Source organism: Mustelus asterias, chromosome 33 (assembly GCF_964213995.1).
Source record: "Mustelus asterias chromosome 33, sMusAst1.hap1.1, whole genome shotgun sequence".
Taxonomy (NCBI): domain Eukaryota; kingdom Metazoa; phylum Chordata; class Chondrichthyes; order Carcharhiniformes; family Triakidae; genus Mustelus; species Mustelus asterias.
The window spans coordinates 1,668,151-1,690,502 of record NC_135833.1 but is presented as its reverse complement, the minus strand read 5'-3'; the positions used below and the strand labels follow the sequence as shown (position 1 = coordinate 1,690,502).

Sequence of the window (22,352 nt, the reverse complement as noted above, 5' to 3'; positions counted from 1 at the left end):
TTTCACAGTAACTTCATTGCAGTGTTAATGTTAGCCTACTTGTGACTAATAAATAAACTTTATCTTGGCAGTCCCAACCCCGCCCCCCCCATGTGAGCAAATAGACAAACACATTTAATGCCCCCATGTTCCTATCTCCCACTTTTAGAAACTAGAAGCAGGAGGAGGCCATTCGGCCCTTCAAGCCTGCTGCACCATTCATTTTGATCATGGCTGATCATCAAATTCTATATCCTGATCCCTCCCCTTACCCCCCCATGTCCCTCAATCCCTTTAGCCCCAAGAGCGATATCTAATTCCTTCTTGATATGGAGATGCCGGTGTTGGACTGGGGTGGGCGCAGTAAGAAGTCTCACCACACCAGGTTAAAGTCCAACAGGTTTATTTGGAATCACAGGCTTTCGGAGCGCCGCTCCTTCATCAGGTGAGTAATTTCTTCTTGAAATCGACACGGTGGCACAGTGGGTTGGCACTGCTGCCTCACAGCGGCAGGGACCCGGGTTCGATTCCCAGCTCGGGTCACTGTCTGTGCGGAGTCTGCACGCTCTCCCCGTGTCTGTGTGGGTTTCCTCCCACAGTCCAAAGATGTGTAGGTTAGGTGGATTGGCCATTGCTAAATTGGCCCTTCGTGTCCAAAGATGTGCAGGTTAGGTGGATTGGCCATGGTAAATTGCCCGTTGGTGTCCAAAGATGTGCAGGTTAGGTGGATTGGCCATGGTAAATTGCCCATTGGTGTCCAAAGATGTGCAGGTTAGGTGGATTGGCCCTTCTAAATTGCCCCTTAGTGTCCCGGGATGTGTAGGTTAGAGGGATTAGCGGGGTAAATATGTGGGGTTACAGGGATAGGGCCTGGGTGGGATTGTGGTCGGTGCAGACTCGATGGGCCGAATGGCCTCTTCCTGCACTGTACGGATTCGATGATTCTCGTTGAATCTGGCCACATTGTCGTGCTGGATCATGAAGTGTTAAAAAATCGTCAGATGTTCCTTGATGGTGGAGAATCCGAAATATTCAACAGTGAAACGACATATCCTGATTCAGGTTATATTTTGAAAGTGCGGGCTTAGCAATAACCAGCTGAAGGTTTACCAAGTTCCTAGCACTGAGCTGAGAAACATGAACATCAGTTCTGCCCTGGAGCTGCACCATGTTTGTGTCAACAACGTTAGACTCAAATAATCACATCCCTTTTTCCTGAGCTTAACCCCACCCCATATTTGCCATGACCTTTAAACCCAACTTTGTCACATTGTCCCCCCCTCCCTGCCTAAGGGGCGGCACGGTGGGTTAGCACTGCTGCCTCACAGCGCCAGGGACCCGGGTTCGATTCCCGGCTCGGGTCACTGTCTGTGCGGAGTTTCCACGTTCTCCCCCCCGTGTCTGCGTGGGTTTCCCTCCGGGTGCTCCGGTTTCCTCCCACAGTCCGAAAGACGTGCTGGTTAGGGTGCTAAATTCTCCCTCAGTGTAACCCGAACAGGCGCCGGAGTGTGGGCGACTGGGGGATTTTTCACAGTAACTTCAATGGTTAGGTGGATTGGCCATGCTCAATTGCCCCTTAGTAGACGAGCTAGGGGTAAATGCATGGGATAATGGGGATCGGGCTTGGGTGGGATTGTGGTCGGGGCAGACTCGATGGGCCGAATGGCCTCCTTCTGCCCTGTAGGATTCCATGATTCTATTCTATGATTGCAGTGTTAATGTAAGCCTACTTGTGACACGAATAAATAAACTTTAAACCCTGTGCAGCATCAGAACTGTTCCCATTAATACATTCCGCAGCTGGGTTGAGAGGCTTTCTTTGCCCCCGTCCCCCCATTTTCCTTTCTTGATCCTGAATTGCTAATTGGGTTTTCCCCCTTGTCACGTCCCTTGAAGATGCTGGAGAATCAGATGAAAGTCCGTCAGAAGGAGGTGGAGGAGTTGAAGCTTCAGGCACAGGCGCTGGGCCAGGAGGACACCAACATCGTGGAGGTGGACTCCAAGCAGAAGAGGGTGGAGGGACGCTTCCAGGAACTGCTGAAACCGATCGAAGAGAGGCGCAGGAATCTCATGGCTTCCAAGGAAGGCCATCAGTTCAACAGGGATTTGGAGGATGAAATTGTAAGTACTCTCCTTAATATTTTAACTTCAGGAGGCAATCCCACTCATTTCTAGTTGTCCACCCATATCACCTTATCCCTTTTTTATTAGAAGTATGTCTATCTCCTTCTTGAAGCCATTCAACGATTCAGACTCCCCTGCGCTCTGGGGCAGCGAGTTCCACAAATTCACCACCCTCTGCGAGAAGTAGTCCCTTTGGGGCGGCACGGTAGCACAGTGGGTTAGCACTGCTGCTTCACAGCTCCAGGGTCCCGGGTTCGATTCCCGGCTCGGGTCACTGTCTGTGTGGAGTTTGCACATTCTCCTCGTGTCTGCGTGGGTTTCCTCCGGGTGCTCCGGTTTCCTCCCACAGTCCAAAGATGTGCGGGTTAGGTCGATTGGCCAGGTTAAAAATTGTCCCTTAGAGTCCTGGGATGCGTAGGTTAGAGGGATTAGCGGGTAAAATGTGTGGGGGTAGGGCCTGGGCGGGATTGTGGTCGGCGCAGACTCGATGGGCCGAATGGCCTCCTTCTGCACTGTAGGGTTTCTATCTTTCCTCATCTCAGTTTGAAATCTACCGCCTCTCAGCCTGTACCCTGTGACCTCTTGTTCTGGATTGCCTCACAAGAGGAAACATTCGGTCCACATTTACTTTATCAATCCCTTTTATATCCCTCGATCAGATCCCCCTCATCCTTCCAAACTCCAGCGAGTACAAACCCAAACTGTTTAACCCCTCCTCGTACGCCAACGGTGGCGCAGCGGATTAGCGCTGCTGCCTCACAGCGCCAGGGACCCGGGTTCGATTCCCGGCTCGGGTCACTGTCTGTGCGGAGTCTGCACGTTCTCCCCCCGGTGTCTGCGTGGGTTTCCTCCGGGTCGCTCCGGTTTCCTCCCACAGTCCGAGAGACGTGCTGGTTAGGGTGCTAAATTCTCCCTCAGTGTAACCCGAACAGTGTAGGCGACTGGGGGATTTTCACAGTAGCTTCATTGCAGTGTTAATGTAAGCCTTACTTGTGACACTAATAAATAAACTTAAACCCTTTCATCCCCGGAATCCCCTTTTTGGTTGCAGTGAAGCATTTATTTGTTGACAGCACGAGGGAGAATTTTATTTTCACGCTACCAATTCTACTGCAACAGCACTTTGGAGGGAGGGGGTGGGGACGGAAAATTAGACCTGTTTTTAATTGTTTTCACAATGTCTCTCGTGTCTTTTGAACCCAGTGAATAGTTAACACTCAGTCAATTGTTCTGATCTCATTTCTTTATCTCTCTAGCTGTGGGTAAATGAACGGATGCCACTGGCAACCTCAACGGACCACGGCAACAACTTGCCAACTGTACAGCTACTCAGTAAAAAGAACCAGGTGAGACGGGAATCGGAGATAAGCCGTGTATAGACTTGTCTGCACACTCCAGCGTTAACCGGGTGATAAAGGACTGGCTAAGCAGCTGCTCCGATCCATGTGTTACAGACTATTGAATGATAGTCACAATGTACCTCGCATTGGTACATTGCCGCAAGGGCGGCACGGTGGCACAGTGGGTTAGCACTGCTGCTTCACAGCTCCAGGGACCCGGGTTCGATTCCCGGCTCGGGTCACTGTCTGCGTGGAGTCTGCACGTTCTCCCCCCCCGTGTCTGCGTGGGTTTCCTCCGGGTGCTCCGGTTTCCTCCCACACTCCAAAGATGTGCGGGTTAGGTCGATTGGCCAGGTTAAAAGTTGCCCCGTAGAGTCGTGAGATGCGTAGGTTAGAGGGATTAGCGGGTAAATATGTGGGGGGTAGGGCCTGGGTGGGATTGTGGTCGGTGCAGACTCGATGGGCCAAATGGCCTCCTTCTGCACTGTATAGTTTCTATGATTTCTATGATTTGAACAGTTCCACCAACCATGACGGGTACAAGTCCCGCTGTAGAACCTTGGATTCGATTTGTTATTATTGTCGTATGTATTGGGATGCAGTGTTGTTTCTTGCGCCCTGTGCAGACAAAGCATATCGTTCTTGCGGTCTTGGGGCAGAGCAGGAGCCCCATACCAAGCTGTGACACAACCAGAAAGAATGCTTTCTATGGCGCATCTGTAAAAGTTGGTGAGAGTCGTAGCGGACATGCCAAGTTTCCTTAGTCTTCTGAGAAAGTAGAGGTGTTGGTGGGGCTTTCTTGACTGTTGTGTCGGCATGGGGCGGACCAGGACTTAATTACAATTTTTACAACCGGTATATTTGACTTGATTTGATTTATTATTGTCACATGTATTGGGATACAATGAAAAGTATCGTTTCTTGCGCGCTGTACAGACAAAGCATACCGTTCATAGAGAAGGAAAGGAGAAGGGTGCGGAATGTAGTGTTACAGTCATAGCTAGGGTGTAGAGAAAGATCAACTTAGTGCAAGGTAGTTCCATTCAAAAGTATTGTTTATAGAGTACATAAGGGAGAAGGAAAGGAGGGTTTGTTTTGATTTGATTTGATTTATTATTGTCACATGTATTGGGATACAGTGAAAAGTATTGTTTCTTGCGTGCTACACAGATAAAGCATGCCGTTCATAGAGAAGGAAAGGAGAGGGTGCAGAGTGTAGTGTTACAGTCATAGCTTAGGGTGTAGAGAAAGATCAACTTAATGCGAGGTAGATCCATTCAAAAGTCTGACAGCAGCAGGGAAGAAGCTGTTCTTGAGTTGGTCGGTACGTGACCTCAGACTTTTGCATTCTTTTCCCCGACGGAAGAAGGTGGAAGAGAGAATGTCCGGGGGTGCGTGGGGTTCTTGATTATGCCGGTTGCTTTTATCCACATTATATTGTATTGGCCAAGTGTTTGCCCACTCAGTCAGCCTGAACAAGTCATCCTGCGTCCTCCTAGCATCCTGGAACCCTCTGTCTTAGCCCTGCTGTGATAAACCTTCGCTGGATAAATGGCGGCAGTTCATCATAAAAGCCATAGCTCGCCAAAGCCACAACTGCCATCTCTCGGGTAACTAGAGGTGAATGATGAACGCCAGTCAGGCAGCAACTCCCACATCTCGAGAATGAATACAAAAGAAAATTAAAAGCGTCTTGTCGCGTGTTGCCAGATCTGGTCCTTGATCTGTTCAGTTGTAATGGGAAATATAAAGAGATCAGAACATGAAGGTCTCTGACCCACCCTCTCAGTAAGGGAGAGAAAAATCCAGCTCTTGTCTAAGCTCCCATGAATCTACAAGTCAGTGAGTGTTGCATTAAAACTGTAGCCTATCAGCTATAGCCAGTGGGTGGCACTATGATTGGCACTGCTGCCTCACAGTGCCAGGGACCCAGGTTCAATTCCAGCCTTGGGTGACTGTATGGAATGTGCACATTCTCCCCGTGTCTTCATGGGTTTCCTCTGGGTGCTCCAGTTTCCTCCCACACACCAAAGATGTGCAGGTTAGAGAGAATTGGCCATGCTAAATTGCCCCTCAGTGTCCAAAGATGTACAGGTTAGGTGGATTGGCCATGCTAAATTGCCCCTTGGTGTCCTAAGATGTGTAGGTTCGGGAGCTTGGCCATTCTAAATCGCCCCTTTATGTCCCAAAATGTGCAGTTTAGATGGATTGGCCGTGCTAAATTGCCCCTTGGTGTCCCAAGATCATAGAATCATAGAAACCCTACAGTGCAGAAAGAGGCCATTTGGCCCATCGAGTCTGCACCGACCACAGTCCCACCCAGGCCCGACCCCCATATTCCTACATATTTTACCCGCTAATCCCTCTAATCTACGCATCTCAGGACACTAAGGGACAATTTTAGCATGGCCAATCAACCTAACCTGCTCATCTTTGGACTGTGGGAGGAAACCGGAGCACCCGGAGGAAACCCACGCAGACACGGGGGAGAACGTGCAGACTCCACACAGACAGTGACCCAAGCCGGGAATCGAACCCAGGTCCTTGGAGCTGTGAAGCAGCAGTGCTAACCACTGTGCCACCGTGCCGCCAAAGATGTGTAGGTTAGGGGGATTGGCCATTTTAAATTGCCCCTTAGTGTCCCAAGATGTGTAGGTTAGGGAGCTTGGCCATTCTAAATCGCCCCTTTATGTACCAAAATGTGCAGCTTAGATGGATTGGCCATGCTAAATTGCCCCTTGGTGTCCCAAGATGTGTAGGTTAGGGGGATTGGCCATTCTAAATTGCCCTTCAGCATCCCGAGATGTGTGGTTTAGGTGGATTGGTTATGCTAAATTTGTCCCTTAGTGTCCAAAGATGTGCGGGTTAGGTGTATTGGCCATGCTAAATTGCCCCTTAGTGTCCAAAGATGTGTAGGTTAGGTGGATTGGCCATGCTAAATTGCCCCTTAGTGTCCAAAGATGTGTAGGTTAGGTGGATTGGCCATGCTAAATTGCCCCTTAGTGTCCAAAGATGTGCGGGTTAGGTGGATTGGCCATGCTAAATTGCCCCTTAGTGTCCAAAGATGTGCGGGTTAGGTGGATTGGCCATGCTAAATTGCCCCTTAGTGTCCCAAGATGTGCGGTTTAGATGGATTGGCCATGCTAAATTGCCCCTTAGTGTCCAAAGATGTGTAGGTTAGGTGGATTGGCCGTGCTAAATTGCCCCTTAGTGTCCAAAGATGTGCGGGTTAGGTGGATTGGCCATGCTAAATTGCCCCTTAGTGTCCAAAGATGTGCGGGTTTGGTGGATTGGCCATGCTAAATTGCCCCTTAGTGTCCAAAGATGTGCGGGTTTGGTGGATTGGCCATGCTAAATTGCCCCTTAGTGTCCCAAGATGTGTAGGATAGGGGAATTAGCGGGGTAAAGATGTGGGGTTACGAGGATAGGGCCTGGCGAAGATGCTGTGTCGGCGAGTCAGTGCAGACCCGATGGGCCGGATGGCCTCCTTCTGCACTGCAGGGATTCTATGATTCTATAAGAGTCGGCAAGGTCAGGGTGGACAACTGGGCTACTGGGGCATTTTTCAGTACATTTGTCTACGACTGCCCCTCAGCTAGAAAGGACATGGTGAGTGGGTTGGAGCACTCGGCTTCAGTGTGTTGCAGTGTGCATCTGCTGAAGATAACAATGAAAGTGAAGACATGGGTTATCATTTCTTTGTTGTCGTTCAGACCCTGCAGAAGGAGATCCAGGGCCACCAGCCTCGGATAGATGACATTGCCGATCGGGGGGAGACCATGTCCAAGGTGGGCCGCATCGACTCTGAGGTGCTGCGGGCCCGTCTGGGAGACCTGCAGGGCATGTGGAAGGAACTGATCGAGGAGACCGACAGGCGCAACGGCCGCCTGCAGGAGTCTCACAAGGCGCAGCAATTCTACTTCGACGCGGCGGAAGCAGAGGCCTGGATGGGTGAACAGGAGCTTCACATGATGTCGGAAGAGAGAGCGAAGGTGAGACAAAGTCACCGCATTGGTTAAAGGCGGAGGAACGTTTCTGGGGGGGGGGGGGGGGAAAAGCTGTAACGTTTTTTTGGCGGGGAGAGGCGTCTTTTTAAAAAACAAAATGCTGTTTGAGCTTGGGGTGGCACAGTGGGTTAGCACTGGGTCCGATTCCCGGCTTGGGTCACTCTCTGTGCGGAGTCTGCACATTCTCCCCGTGTCTGCGTGGGTTTCCTCCGGGTGCTCCGGTTTCCTCCCACAGTCCGAAAGACGTGCTGGTTAGGGTGCTAAATTCTCCCTCAGTGTAACCCGAACAGGAGTGTGGCGACTGGGGGATTTTCACAGTAACTTCATTGCAGTGTCAATGTAAGCCTTACTTGTGACACTAATAAATAGACTAAACTAAAACTAAACCCGGGTTTGATTTCAGTCTTGGGTGACTGTGCGGAGTCTGCACGTTCTCCCCGTGTCTGCGTGGGTTTCCTCCGGGTGCTCCGGTTTCCTCCCACAGTCCAAAGGTGTGGAGGTTAGGTGGATTGGCCATGCTAAATTAGAGTCATAGAGGTTTACAGCATGGAAACGGGCCCTTCGGCCCAACTTATCCATGCCGCCCTTTATTTTTAGACCCCTAAGCTAGTCTCAGTTGCCCGCATTTGGCCCATATCCCTCGACACCCATCTTACACATGTAACTGTCTAAACCTTTTTTAAAAGTCAAAATTGTACCTGCCTCTGCTACTATCTCTGGCAGCTCGTTCCAGACACTCACCACCCTCTGTGTGAATTGCCCCTTAGTGTCCAAAGATGTGCAGGTTAGGTGGATTGGCTATGCTAAATTGCCCCTTAGTGTCCAAACATTTGCATGTCAGGGGGATTGGCCATGTTAAATTATCCCTTGGTGTCCAAAGATGTGCAGGTTAGGTGGATTGGCCATGCTAAATTGCCCCTTAGTATCCAAAGATGTGCAGGTTAGGTGGATTGACCATGCTAAATTGCCCCTTAGTGTCCAAAGATGTGCAGGTTAGGTGGATTGGCCATGCCAAATTGCCCCTTAGTATCCAAAGATGTGCAGGTTAGGTGGATTGGCCATGCTAAATTGCCCCTTCGTGTCCAAAGATGTGCAGTTAAGGTGGATTGGCCATGCTAAATGCATCGGGTTAGTCGAGGGTGGGGAGTGGTTCTGGGTAAGATGCTCTGTTGGAGAGTCAGTGCAGACCCGCTGGGCCGAATGAGCTTCTCCTGTACTGTGGGGATTCCATGATCACCCCAAAAATATTGACATACTCTAAAGAATCTCCTGGAATACATTTGGGATTTGCCCTGCAGATACTGCCTTCGTCCTGGTTGAAAAATCCCTGTCCTGAATTTTGAAAATATCTCTCATCTGCTCCAAGCGAAGCAATGCTGTTACTGCAGAGAAACCATAAGACATAGGAGCAGAATGAGGCCACTCGGCCCATCGAGTCTGCTCCGCCATTCAATCATGGCTGGCATTGTTCTCATCGTAAGAAGTTTAACAACACCAGGTTAAAGTCCAACAGGTTTATTTGGTAGCAAAAGCCACACAAGCTTTCGAGGCTCTAAGCCCCTTCTTCAGGTGAGCCACTCACCTGAAGAAGGGGCTTGCAGCTCCGAAAGCTTGTGTGGCTTTTGCTACCAAATAAACCTGTTGGACTTTAACCTGGTGTTAAACTTCTTACTGTGTTTACCCCAGTCCAACGCCGGCATCTCCACATCATTGTTCTCATCCCCATTCTCCTGCCTTTTCCCCCATAACCTCTGATCCCCTTATTAATCAAGAATCTATCCATCTCTGTCTTAAAGACACTCAATGACCCGGCCTCCACAGCCTTCTGCGGCAAAGAGTTCCACAGATTCACCACTCTCTGGCTGAAGAAATTCCTCCTCATCTCTGTTTTAAAGGAGCGTCCCTTTAGTCTGAGGTTGTGCCCAGGCGCATCTGACAATATCTCAGGAAAAGTAGGATGCTAATAAAGCACCGAATACAGAAATCTATTTACAGTTTTGCAGCATTGAGAGTTGTTTTACACTTCCCTGCACCCCCCACCCTCCCTCACCACCCCCATGCCCATTTCAGTTGGTGTGTCGGACACACCAGGTGCGTGCGAACTTCTTCACTGATTTTGATTTGATTTATTATTGTCATGTGTATTGGTATACAGTGAAAAGTATTGTTTCTTACGCGCGATACAGACAAAGCATACCATTCATAGAGAAGGAAAGGAGAGAGCGCAGAATGTAGTGTTACAGTTATAGCTCGGGTGTAGAGAAAGATCAACTTAATGCGAGGCAGGTCCATTCAAAAGTCTGGCAGCAGCAGGGAAGAAGCTGTTCTTGAGTCGGAGCAGGGAAGAAGCTGTTCTTGAGTCGGAGCAGGGAAGAAGCTGTTCTTGAATCGGGTGGTACGTTACCTCAGACTTTTGTCTCTTTTTCCCGACGGAAGAGAGAGTGTCCGGGGGGTGCGTCGGGGTCCTTGATTATGCCGGCTGCTTTTCCCCCGAGGCAGCGGGAAGTGCAGACAGAGTCAATGGATGGGAGGCTGGTTTGCATGATGGATTGGGCGTTGTATTTGTGAAGTATCCTGCTCTGTTTCACTACCTTGTTGTGTTTGAAAAGGACGAGCAGAGTGCAATGGCGATGGTGAAGAAACACCAGGTGGTGGAGCAGTCGCTGGAGGACTATGCGCAGACCATCCACCAACTCTCCAACCTGAGCAGGAACCTAGTGACAAACAGCCATCCTGAGAGGTCAGTGCCAAGATCCTGCAGTAGCACTCGGAATGCGCTGCCAAGTGAGGTGGTGGAGGCAGACACGTTAGCCACATTTAAGACTTTTCTGGATAGGCACATGACCAGACGGGGAATACAGGCCGTTGGTCTGGACAGGACAACGTGAACGGTGCAGGCTTGGTGGGCCGAAGGGCCAGTTCCTGTGCTGTACTGTTCTTTGTTCTTTGGGTAGTTACTTCCGATTCATCTGCGCAGTGCCCATCGGGTGTGAGTCCCGCCCATGTTTCGCACGCTTTTGCGGGACCGTTACCCTGGATCTATTTCCCTCTCTGGGAGGATGGGGCGGAAACAAGGGTTTTGCAGTTTCCTGTCTTGTGGCAGCACAGTGGCACAGTGCCTCATCGCCCCAGGGACCCGGCTTGGGTCGCTGTCTGTGTGAAGTTTGCACATTCTCTCCCCGTGTCTGCGTGGGTTTCCTCCGGGTGCTCCGGTTTCCTACCACAGTCCGAAAGATGTGCGGGTTAGGTGGATTGGCCAGGCTAAATTGCCCCATAAGGCAATCTGAGATAGGGGCCTGGGTGGATTGTGGTCGGTGCAGACTCGGTGGGCCGAATGGCCTCCTTCTGTACTGTAGGGATCCTATGTCTCTCGCGGTTACCTACAGGATAGGTCCCACAATGTGCACGGACCCACTGACCTGTGTTAATGGTACATAAATTAAATTGTTAAGATACACTTGTGTTTACTTAAGTACTTTGATGACATATAAATAGGGGGCGGTGGCACAGTGGGTTAGCACTGCTGCCTCACAGTGCCAGGGACCCGGGTTCGATTCCCGGCTTGGGTCACTGTCTGTGCGGAGTCTGCATGTTCTTCCCGTGTCTGCGTGGGTTTCCTCCGGGTGCTCCGGTTTCCTCACACAGTCCAAAAGATGTGCTGGTTAGGTGGATTGGCCATGCCAAATTTCCCATGAGTGTCCAAAGATGTGTAGGTTAGGTGGGTTGGCCATGCCAAATTTCCCATTAGTGTCCAAAGATGTGTAGGTTAGGTGGGTTGGCCATGCCAAATTTCCCATTAGTGTCCAAAGATGTGTAGGTTAGGTGGGTTGGCCATGCCAAATTTCCCATTAGTGTCCAAAGATGTGTAGGTTAGGTGGGTTGGCCATGCCAAATTTCCCATTAGTGTCCAAAGATGTGTAGGCTAGGTGGATTGGCCATGCTAAATTGCCCCTTAGTGTCCAAAGATGTGCGGGTTAGGTGGATTGGCCATGCTAAATTGCCCCTTAATGTACAAAGATGTGTAGGTTCGGGGGATTGGCCATGCTAAATTTCCCCTTAGTGTCCAAAGATGTGTCGGTTCGATGGATTGGCCATGATAAATTGCCCCTTAGTGTACAAAGATGTGTAGGTTCGAGGATTGGCCATGCTAAATTTCCCCTTAGTGTCCAAAGATGTACACGTTAGGTGTTTTGGCCATGTTAAATATCCCCTTCGTGTCCAAAGATGTGTCGGTCAGGTGGATTGGCCATGCTAAATTGCCCCTTAGTGTCCAAAGATGAGCAGGTTAGATGGATTGGCCATGCTAAATTGCCCCTTATTGTACAAAGATGTGCAGGTTAGGTGGATTGGCCATGCTAAATTGCCCTTGAGTGTCCAAAGATGTGTAGGTTACATGGATTGGCCATGCTAAATTGCCCTTTAGTGTCCAAAGATGTGCAGATGTGCAGGTTAGGTGGATTGGCCATGCTTAATTGCCTGTTCGGGCAATCTGAGATAGGACCTGGGTGGATTGTGTTTGGTGCAAACTCAATGGACTGAATGGCCTCCTTCTGCACTGTGTGGATTCTGTGATTCTATGATTGCTGGGATACTGGGTATGTGAGAGGGGAGTATGAGACGGAACAAAGCTCATTAAGGATATTGAGGAAAAGCTGTGCGAATGTTGGTTTTGCCTTCACCAACCGGCCTGGATTCTATTAACAACCTTCAGGACCCAGACAAGGTTCCTCACCTTCAGTTGCTTATATACTGGGACATCTAACACTCCCTCAGAACCGAGGTGAGAGTGCCCCCTCGCCGGCCTCAATCAAACGTTAATGCTTTGTATAAGCGGTGGTGTAGTGGCATTATTATTGGACTAGTAATGCAGAGACCCAGGGCGGACCCGGGTTCGAATCCCACCACGGCAGATGGTGAAATTTGAATTCAATAAAAAATATCTGGAATTAAGAATCTACTGATGACCCATTGTCGGAAAGACCCATCTGGTTCCCTTTAGGGAAGGAAATCTGCCGTCCTTACCCCGGTCTGGCCTACATGTGTCTCCAGAGCCACAGCAATGTGGTTGACTCTCAACTGCCCTCTGAAATGGAAGGCAATTAGGGATGGGCAATTTATCCCACATCCCCTAAAATGAATCAATTTTTTAAAAATTCCAGGCATATTCCTGGTTCATCCCCTGGGAGTAAATAGACTTGTGAACAGCTGAACAGTAGCAGCTGCATAAGGTGCTGGTGAGGCCACACCTGGAGTACTGTGTACAGTTTTGGTCTCCTTACTTGAGAAAGGATATACTGGCACTGGAGGGGGTGCAGAGGAGATTCACTCGGTTGATCTCCAGAATTCAGAGGCTCACCCCAGGGGCTCACTCCAGGGGCTCACTCCAGGGGCTCACTCCAAAGTTCAGAGGCTTATGAGGAGAGACTGAGTAGACTGGAGCTATACTCATTGGAATTCAGAAGAATGAGGGGGGATCTTATAGAAACAATAAGATTATGAAGGGAATAGATAAGATAGAAGCAGGGAGGTTGTTTCCACTGGCGGGTGAAACTAGAACTAGGGGGCATGGCCTCAAAATAAGGGGGGAGCAGATTTCGGACTGAGTTGAGGAGGAACTTCTTCACACAAAGGGTTGTGAATGTGTGGAATTCCCTGCCCAGTGAAGCAGTTGAGGCTACCTCATTGAATGTTTTTAAGGCAAGGATAGATAAATCTTTGAACAGTTAAAGGAATTAAGGGTTATGGTGAGCGGACGGGTAAGTGGAGCTGAGTCCACAAAAAGATCAGCCATGATCTTATTGAATGGCGGAGCAGGCTCGAGGGGCCAGATGGCCGACTCCTGCTCCTGGTTCTTACCTTCTTATGAACAATTGGCGCCCCTCTGCTCCGGAGTTCCTGGGATGCAACTCCTCATGTTCTTTCTTCTGTCTCTTGGACCGCGCAGTGACCGGATTACTCTGAGGCAGTCGCAGGTGGACAAGTTGTACGCTGGGCTGAAGGACCTGGCAGAGGAAAGACGGGAAAAGCTCCAGGAGAGGCTGCGGCTCTGCCAGCTCAAACGGGAAGTGGATGACCTGGAACAGTGGATCGCAGAGCGGGAGATTGTGGCTGGCTCCCACGAGCTGGGTCAGGATTACGAGCACGTGACTGTGAGTAAAAGGCTAACGTTATTCTCCCCTCTTGCCAATTCCCCATGGAAGAGCCATTTCCCTCTGTCGCCACCCCCCGCACCCCCCCCCCCCCCCCCACACACCACCACTCTCTTGCATATAGTGTTCAGGATTAACCTCAGAAACTTACCTTTCTGAAGATCCCCCTCGTTCACTCCCTTACAAGGCTACAGAAACATAGTCCCATGCTTTGCTCCTTCTTACCTTGCTTCTAAATTTCAGGGCTGGCCTATTCTTGGAGGCTCAAGTGCACCCTGTACTGTTACAAGTCAGGGCGGATAGTTCAAGGTGTTCTCTGAAGCTCGCCTGACCTGTCACCCTTTACGTTGAATGTGGCTAGGATGAGCATGAGAGGTTTTACTCCAGGTGTGATCCAACTGACCCACGAGGAGCTTTTATCAAAAACAAAGTTTAATTAGGAATATTGTTGAGATGTACAGTAAGACAATTAGCAAGAACTTTTCACAATTACCAACAAGAAACACAACAACCACGATAATGTATAACTCTTGAGGAAATATCTCCAATGAGTCCCAACCAAAACCAACATCCAATGGACAAACCCTTCCAAATAAACACGATGCAGCCTAGGTTAATGCCCACTTGTTACAGGAATCCAGCCTCCTGGGCTGAATGCTGAAAATTCCTTGTGAAAAAACTCAGAAGAGGTTGTAGTCGAATCTGTTTCCCAAAACACAGCTTCTGTAAGGCAGGAATGCAAAAAGCCCCTCCTTCAGCGAACTGATAATAGTTTCAGAACCAAACAAAGAGAAGAACGGGGAGAGAGAGATAGAGAGACTGCCTCTTAGCTTGCTGCTAAACTGCTTCCAACACACACTCCAGAATTGCCCCTCAGTGTCCAAAGATATGCGGGTTAGGTGGATTGGCCATGCTAAATTAACCCTTAGTGTTCAAAGATGTGCAGGTTAGGTGGATTGGCCATGCTAAATTGCCCCTTAGTGACCAAAGATGTGCAGGTTAGGTGGATTGGCCATGCTAAATTGTTCCTTAGTGTCCAAAGATGTGCAGGTTAGGTGGATTGGCCATGCTAAGTTGCCCCTTAGTGTCCAAAGATGTGCAGATTAGGTGGATTGGCCATGCTAAATTACCCCTTAGTGTTCAAAGATGTGCGGGTTAGGTGGATTGGCCATGCTAAATTGTTCCTTAGTGTCCAAAGATGTGCAGGTTAGGTGGATTGGCCATACTAAATTGTCCCTTAGTATCCAAAGATGTGAAGGTTAGGTGGATTGGCCATGCTAAATTGTCCCTTAGTACCCAAAGATGTGCAGGTTAGGTGGATTGGCCATGCTAAATTGCCCCTTAGTGTCCAAAGATGTGCAGGTTAGGTGGATTGGCCATGCTAAATTGCCCCTTAGTGTCAGTTGGATTTGCAGGGTAAATACGTGGGGTTACAGAGATAGGGCCTGGGTGGGATTGTTGTCAGTGCAGGCTCGATGGGCTGAATGGCCTCCTACGACACTGTAAGGATTCTATTCTATGATTCTGTGACTTGACGTGAGTTGCTGTACAGTGTGCGGCTAAATATTGAAACGGGTGAACGCCTCAGCTAACACAGCTGATGGATCTTGTTCAAACGTGTGTCGAACTGTCCCTTTGCCAATCCAGATTTAGTATTGCTCAAACGAGTCCAGCTGTCGGCGCACTGACTGAAAGTGAACCTCCCCCCCTCTCTCCGGTTCTTTTTTTGCGCAGATGCTGCGGGACAAATTCCGCGAGTTTGCCCGGGACACCAGCAACATCGGGCAGGAGCGCGTGGACTCAGTGAACCGCATGGCGGACGAGCAGATCGACCTGGGTCACTCGGAGAACGCCACCATTGCCGAGTGGAAGGACGGGCTGAACGAGGCCTGGGCCGACCTGCTGGAGCTGATCGACACCCGCACGCAGATGCTGGCCGCCTCGTACGAGCTGCACAGCTTCTACCACGACGCCAGGGAGACGCTCGACCGCATCCGGGAGAAGGAGAAGCAGCTCCCGGAGGAAGTGGGACGGGACCTCAAGACCGTGGAGAGGATGCACCGAATGCACACGACTTATGAGCACGACATACAAGCACTGAGCACCCAGGTGAGTGCGGAAAACTTCCCTTCCTCTGTGGTCTTCATCTTCCTTTCCTCTCTTGTCCACCAGGCTGTTTCCTGGCGTGGCAGGTCTTTGATTTGATTTTTCATTTGATTTGATTTGATTTTAAATTTGATTGATTTTGATTTGATTTGATTTTTAATTTGATTTGATTTGATTTTTAATTTGAATTTATATTTGATTTGATTTGATTTTTGATTTGATTTGATTTTTAATTTGATTTGATGTTTGATTTGATTTTTAATTTGATTTGATTTTTGATTTGATTTGATTTTTGATTTGTTTTGATTTTGATTTGATTTTTGATTTGACTTATTATTGTCACACGTATTAACATACAGTGAAAAGTATTGTTTCTCAGGCGCTATACCGACAAAGCATACCGTTCATAGAGAAGGATTTGGAATATTGCGTCCAGTTCTGGTCGCCACACTACCAGAAGTCGTGGAGGCTTTGGAGAGAGTACAGAGGAGGTTTAACAGGATGTTGCCTGGTATGGAGGGGCTTAGTTATGAGGAGAGATTGAGTAAATGGGGTTGTTCTCCCTGGAAAGACGGAGGATGAGGGGAGACTTAATAGAGGTGTATAAAATTATGAAAGGCATAGATCGGGTGAACGGTGGGAAGCTTTTCCCCAGGTCGGTGGTGACGTTCACGAGGGGTCATAGGTTCAAGGTGAAGGGGGGGGAGGTTTAACACAGATATCAGAAGGACATATTTTACACAGGGGGAGTGGTGGGGGCCTGGAATGCGCTGCCAGGCAAGGTGGTGGAGGCGGACACACTGGAACGTTTAAGACTTATCTAGATAGCCATATGAACGGAGTGGGAATGGAGGGATACAAAAGAATGGTCTAGTTTGGACCAGGGAGCGGCACGGGCTTGGAGGGCCGAAGGGCCTGTTCCTGTGCTGTGTTGTTCTTTGTTCTTTGTTTGTTCTTTGGAAAGGAGAGGATGCAGAATGTAGTGTTACAGTCATAGCTAGGGTGTAGAGAAAGATCAACTTAATACGAGGTAGGATTTGATTTGATTTGATTTATTATTGTCACAGGCATTAGTATACAGTGAAAAGTATTGTTTCTTGCGCGCTATACAGACAAAGCATACTGTTCATAGAGAAGGAAAGGAGAGAGTGCAGAATGTAGTGTCACAGTCATAGCTAGGGTGCAGAGAAAGATCAACTTAATGCAAGGTAGGTCCATTCAAAAGTCTGACGGCAGCAGGGAAGAAGCTGTTCTTGAGTCGGTTGGTACGTGACCTCAGACTTTTGTATCTTTTTCCCGACGGAAGAAGGTGGAAGAGAGAATGTCCGGGGTGCGTGGGGTCCTTGATTATGCTGGCTGCTTTTCCCGAGGCAGTGGGAAGTGTAGACAGAGTCAATGGATGGGAGGCTGGTTTGCGTGATGGATTGGGCTGCATTCACAACCTTTTGTAGCTCCTTGCGGTCTTGGGCAGAGCAGGAGCCATACCAAGCTGTGATACAACCAGAAAGAATGCTTTCTATGGTGCATCTGTAAAAGTTGGTGAGAGTCAGATCTGACATGCCAAATTTCCTTAGTCTTCTGAGAAAGTAGCTACAGTCAACATCTTTTCCCAAAGGTAGGGGAGTCTAAAATTGACGGGCAAGGTGCAAGGGGAGAGGTACAAAAAACATATTTTGCCAAAGGTAGGGGAGTCTAAAACTGTAGGTTGAAGGGCAAGGGGAGAGGTACAAAAGGGTCCAGAGGGGGCACTTTTATCACACAGAGGGTGGTAAGTGTCTGGAACGAGATGCCAGAGGTAGTAGTAGTGGCGGGTACAATTTTGTCTTTTAAAAAAGCATTTATAGTTACATGGGCGTACTGTTTACTGCTCTGGCCACCTTATGATGGAAAGGATATTATTAAACTAGAAAGAGTGTAGAAAAGATTTACTAGGATGCTACCGGGGACTTGATGGTTTGAGTTATATGGAGAGGCTGGATAGACTGGGACTTTTTTCTCTGGAGCGTAGGAGGCTGGGGGGTGATCTTATAGAGGTCTATAAAATAATGAGGGGCGTAGATCAGCTAGATAGTCAACATGTTTTCCCAAAGGTAGGGGAATCTAAAACTAGAGGGCATAGGTTTAAGGTGAGAGGGGAGAGATACAAAAGGGTCCAGAGGGGCAATTATTTCACACAGAGGGTGGTGAGTGTCTGGAACAAACTGCCAGAGATAGTAGTAGAGGCGGGTACAATTTTGTTTTTTAAAAAGCATTTAGACAGTTACATGGGTAAGATGGGTACAGAGGGATATGGGCCAAATGCAGGCAATTGGGATTAGCTTAATGGTAAAAACTGGGTGGCATGGACAAGTTGGGCCGAAGGGCCTGTTTCCATGCTTTAAACCTCTATGAGGTGAGACTAAGTCGGTTAGGATTATATTCATTGGAGTTTAGAAGAGTGAGCAGGGATCTCACAGAAACTTATAAAATTCTAACAGGGTAAGACAGGGTAGATTCAGAAAGAATGTTCCCGATGGTGGGGGGAGTCCAGGACTTAGGGGTCATAGTTTGAGGATAACGGGTAAACCTTTTAGGACTGAGATGAGGAGAAATTTCTTCACCCAGAGAGTGGTGGAATTCACTCCCACAGAAAGTAGTTGAGGCCAAAACATTGTGTGATTTCAAGAAGAAATTAGATGTCGCTCTTGGGTCTAAAGGGATCGAGGGATATGGGGGGGGAAGGGGGGGATCAGGATATTGAATTGGATGATGAGCCATGATCAAAATGAATGGCGGAGCAAGCTCGAAGGGCCGAATGGCCTCCTCCTGCTTCTAGTTTCTATGTTTGGCTGTTTTCCCTGCCTCATTCTCTTCCGCCTCTAATGTTTTCCGGGCGGCACAGTGGTTGGCACTGCTGCCTCACAGCGCCAGGGACCCGGTTTTGATTCCCGGCTTGGGTCTGTGCGGAGTCTGCACATTCTCCCCGTGCCTGCGTGGGTTTCCTCCGGGTGCTCTGGTTTCCTCCCACACTCCAAAAGACGTGCTGGTTAGGAGTGCATTGACCCGAACAGGCGCCGGAGTGTGGCGACTGGGGGATTTTCACAGTAACTTCATTGAAGTGTTAATGTAAACCTTACTTGTGACACTAATAAATAAACTTTAAACTTTCTTCCATCTCGCTCAGTTTCAGAACCGTTGTATGTTTCTAGTGTATGTCATCTTTCTAATTGTCAGTTTTAAGCTAAGGTTTTATTTTTCCAGAGTTTAGAACATAGAACAGTACAGCACAGAACAGGCCCTTCGGCCCACGATGTTGTGCCGAGCTTTATCTGAAACCAAGATCAAGCTATCCCACTCCCTATCATCCTGGTGTGCTCCATGTGCCTATCCAATAACCGCTTAAATGTTCCTAAAGTGTCTGACTCCACTATCACTGCAGGCACTCCATTCCACACCCCAACCACTCTCTGCGTAAAGAACCTACCTCTGATATCCTTCCTGTATCTCCCACCATGAACCCTATAGTTATGCCCCCTTGTAATAGCTCCATCCACCCGAGGAAATAGTCTTTGAACGTTCACTCTATCTATCCCCTTCATCATTTTATAAACCTCTATTAAGTCTCTATTAAGTTTAAAAAGGTGCAGAAGAAAGAAAAAGATATGTAGTTATAATTACCGCGGGTTTTGATGCTGGGATGTCTCATGTAAAAGGTGTCTTGAAGGAGATTGCCTTTTTATACAAGTTCCATTGCAATCATCGTAACTCCTTCATTGCGGATTATTGTTCCTGTTGACTGTGTTAGCACCGCTGCCTCACAGCGCCAGGGACCCGGGGTTCAATTCCAACCTCGGGTCACTGTCTGTGTGGAGTTTGCACATTCTCCCCGTGTCTGCGTGGGTTTCCTCCGGGTGCTCCAGTTTCCTTCCACAGTCCGAAAGATGTGCGGATTTGGTGGATTGGCCATGCTAAATTGCCCCTTAGTGTCCAAAGATATGCAGGTTAGGTGGATTGGCCATGCTAAATTTCCCCTTAGTGTCCAAAGATATGCAGGTTAGGTGGATTGGCCATGCTAAATTGCCCCTTATTGTCCAAAGATGTGCAGGTTAGGTGAATTGGCCATGCTAAATTGCCCCTTAGTGTCCAAAGATGTGTAGGTTAGGTGGATTGGCCATGCTAAATTGCCCCTTAGTGTCAAAATATGTGTAGGGTTAGGTGGATTGGCCATGCTAAATTGCCCCTTAGTGTCCAAAGATATGCAGGTTAGGTGGATTGACCATGCTAAATTACCCCTTAGTGTCCAAAGATGTGCAGGTTAGGTGGATTGGCCATGCTAAATTGCCCCTTAGTGTCCAAAGATATGCAGGTTAGGTGGATTGACCATGCTAAATTACCCCTTCGTGTCCAAAGATGTGCAGGTTAGGTGGATTGGCCATGCTAAATTGCCCCTTAGTGTCCAAAGATGTGTAGGTTAGGTGGATTGACCATGCTAAATTGCCCCTTAGTGTCCAAAGATGTGTAGGTTAGGTGGATTGACCATGCTAAATTACCCCTTAGTGTCCAAAGATGTGTAGGTTAGGTGGATTGGCCATGCTAAATTGCCCCTTAGTGTCCAAAGATGTGTAGGTTAGGTGGATTGACCATGCTAAATTACCCCTTAGTGTCCAAAGATGTGTAGGTTAGGTGGATTGGCCATGCTAAATTACCCCTTAGTGTCCAAAGATGTGTAGGTTAGGTGGATTGGCCATGCTAAATTACCCCTTAGTGTCCAAAGATGTACAGGTTAGGTGGATTGACCATGTTAAATTGTCCCTTAGTGTCAGGGGGATTAGCAGGGTAAATGCATGGGGTTATGGGGATAGGGCCTGGGCGGGATTGTAGTCGGTATAGACCCAATGGACCGAATGGCCTCCTTCCGCACCGTAGGGATTCTATGATTCCATGTTGTCGCTCTGTTCTTACCCTTAGGTTTTGTCTCTTGGTGTCACACAGGTGAAGCAAGTCCAGGATGATGCAGCCCGGCTCCGGTCAGCCTACGCTGGCGAGAAGGCCGAGGACATCCAGCGACACGAGCTGACCGTCGTGGAGGCCTGGAACGCCCTCCTCAACGCCAGCAAAGGACGCAAGCAGCTGCTGTCGGACACCGTGGAAAAGTTCCGCTTCTTCAACCTCGTGCGGGCCCTCATGCTCTGGATGGATGACGTCAACAGGCAGATAGACACCCAGGAGAAGCCGAGGTAGCTGTACTCGCTGCCGCGTCCGAGGGAAGGGTGGGGTAGCTGAACCCTGAAGGTCCTCTGGGAAGGTCATGCTCAGTGAACCCCTCCACACGGGGCGGTACGGCGGCACAGTGGGTTAGCACTGCTGCCTCACAGCGCCAGGGACCCGGGTTCGATTCCCTGCATGGGTCACTATCTGGGTGGAGTTTGCGCGCTCTCCCCGTGTCTGCGTGGGTTTCCTCCGGGTGCTCCGGTTTCCTCCCACAGTCCAAAGATGTACAGGTTAGGTGGATTGGCCATGCTAAATTGCCCCTTAGTGTCCAAAGATGTGTAGGTTAGGTGGATTGGCCGTGCTAAATTGCCCCTTAGTGTCCAAAGATGTGTAGGTTAGGTGGATTGGCCGTGCTAAATTGCCCCTTAGTGTCCAGAGATGTGCAGATTAGGTGGATTGGCCATGCTAAATTCTCCCTCAGTGTACCCGAACAGGCGCCGGAGTGTGGCGAGGAGGGGATTTTCACAGTGACTTCATTGCAGTGTGAATGTAAGCCTACTTGTGACTAGGTATAGGTTTAAGGTGAGAGGGGAGAGATACAAAAGGGTCCAGAGGGGCAATTTTTTCACACAGAGGGTGGTGAGTGTCTGGAACGAGCTGTCAGAGGTAGTAGCAGAGGCGGGTACAATTTTGTCTTTTAAAAAGCATTTAGACAGTTACGTTGGTAAGATGGGTATGGAGGGATATGGGCCAAACGAGGGCAATAGGGACAAGCTTAGTGGTTTAAAAAAAAGTGCGCGGCATGGACAAGTTGGGCCGAAGGGCCTGTTTTTATGCTGTAAACCTCTACGTTTCTTCGTGTCAGGGGGCTATCTGGGGCAAATACACAAAGCTATGGGGATAGGGCCTGGGTGGGAATGTGGTCGGTGCAGACTCGATGGGCTGAATGGCCTCCTTCTGCACTGCAGGGATTCTATGAGAGAAGCTACTCATCTTTTCTATCAATATTAGATCCAAAAAACAAGGAAAAATACAGCACAGGAACAGGCCCTTCGGCCCTCCAAGCTTCGGCCCGCTAAAAAAAACCCGTCTGCCCTTACTCGGTCCGTATCCCTCTATTCCCTCCCTATTCATGGACCCATCCAGATGCCTTTTAAATGTTGCTCATGTGCCCGCTTCCACCACCTCCTCTGGCAGCGCGTTCCAGGCACCCCACCACTCTCTGTATGAAAAACTTCCCCCGCACATCTCCCTTAAACTTTCCCCCTCTGACCTTGAACCTGTGCCCCCCCCCGTGTAATTGACACTTCCACCCTGGGGGAAAAAGCCTCTGACTATCCACCCTGTCTACGCCACTCATGATTTTGTAGACCAGGTCTCCCCTCAGCCTCTGTCTTTCCAGTGAAAACAATTCCGAGTTTATCCAACCTCTCCTCATAGCCAATACCCTCGAGACC

General features: G+C 49.0%; 1 protein-coding gene across 2 annotated transcripts in view; it reads left to right on the top strand.

The window, feature by feature from the left end:
* Positions 1–22,352, top strand: part of sptbn2 (spectrin, beta, non-erythrocytic 2) — a 249,750-nt gene that overhangs the window by 192,928 nt on the left and 34,470 nt on the right. For both annotated transcript variants that reach the window (XM_078200926.1, XM_078200925.1), the window contains exons 20-26: positions 1,876–2,100; positions 3,360–3,449; positions 7,157–7,435; positions 10,060–10,190; positions 13,395–13,599; positions 15,334–15,708; positions 20,677–20,921. In XM_078200926.1, coding sequence (XP_078057052.1) covers positions 1,876–2,100; positions 3,360–3,449; positions 7,157–7,435; positions 10,060–10,190; positions 13,395–13,599; positions 15,334–15,708; positions 20,677–20,921 — 1,550 coding nt within the window. The remainder of the gene's footprint in view (positions 1–1,875; positions 2,101–3,359; positions 3,450–7,156; positions 7,436–10,059; positions 10,191–13,394; positions 13,600–15,333; positions 15,709–20,676; positions 20,922–22,352) is intronic.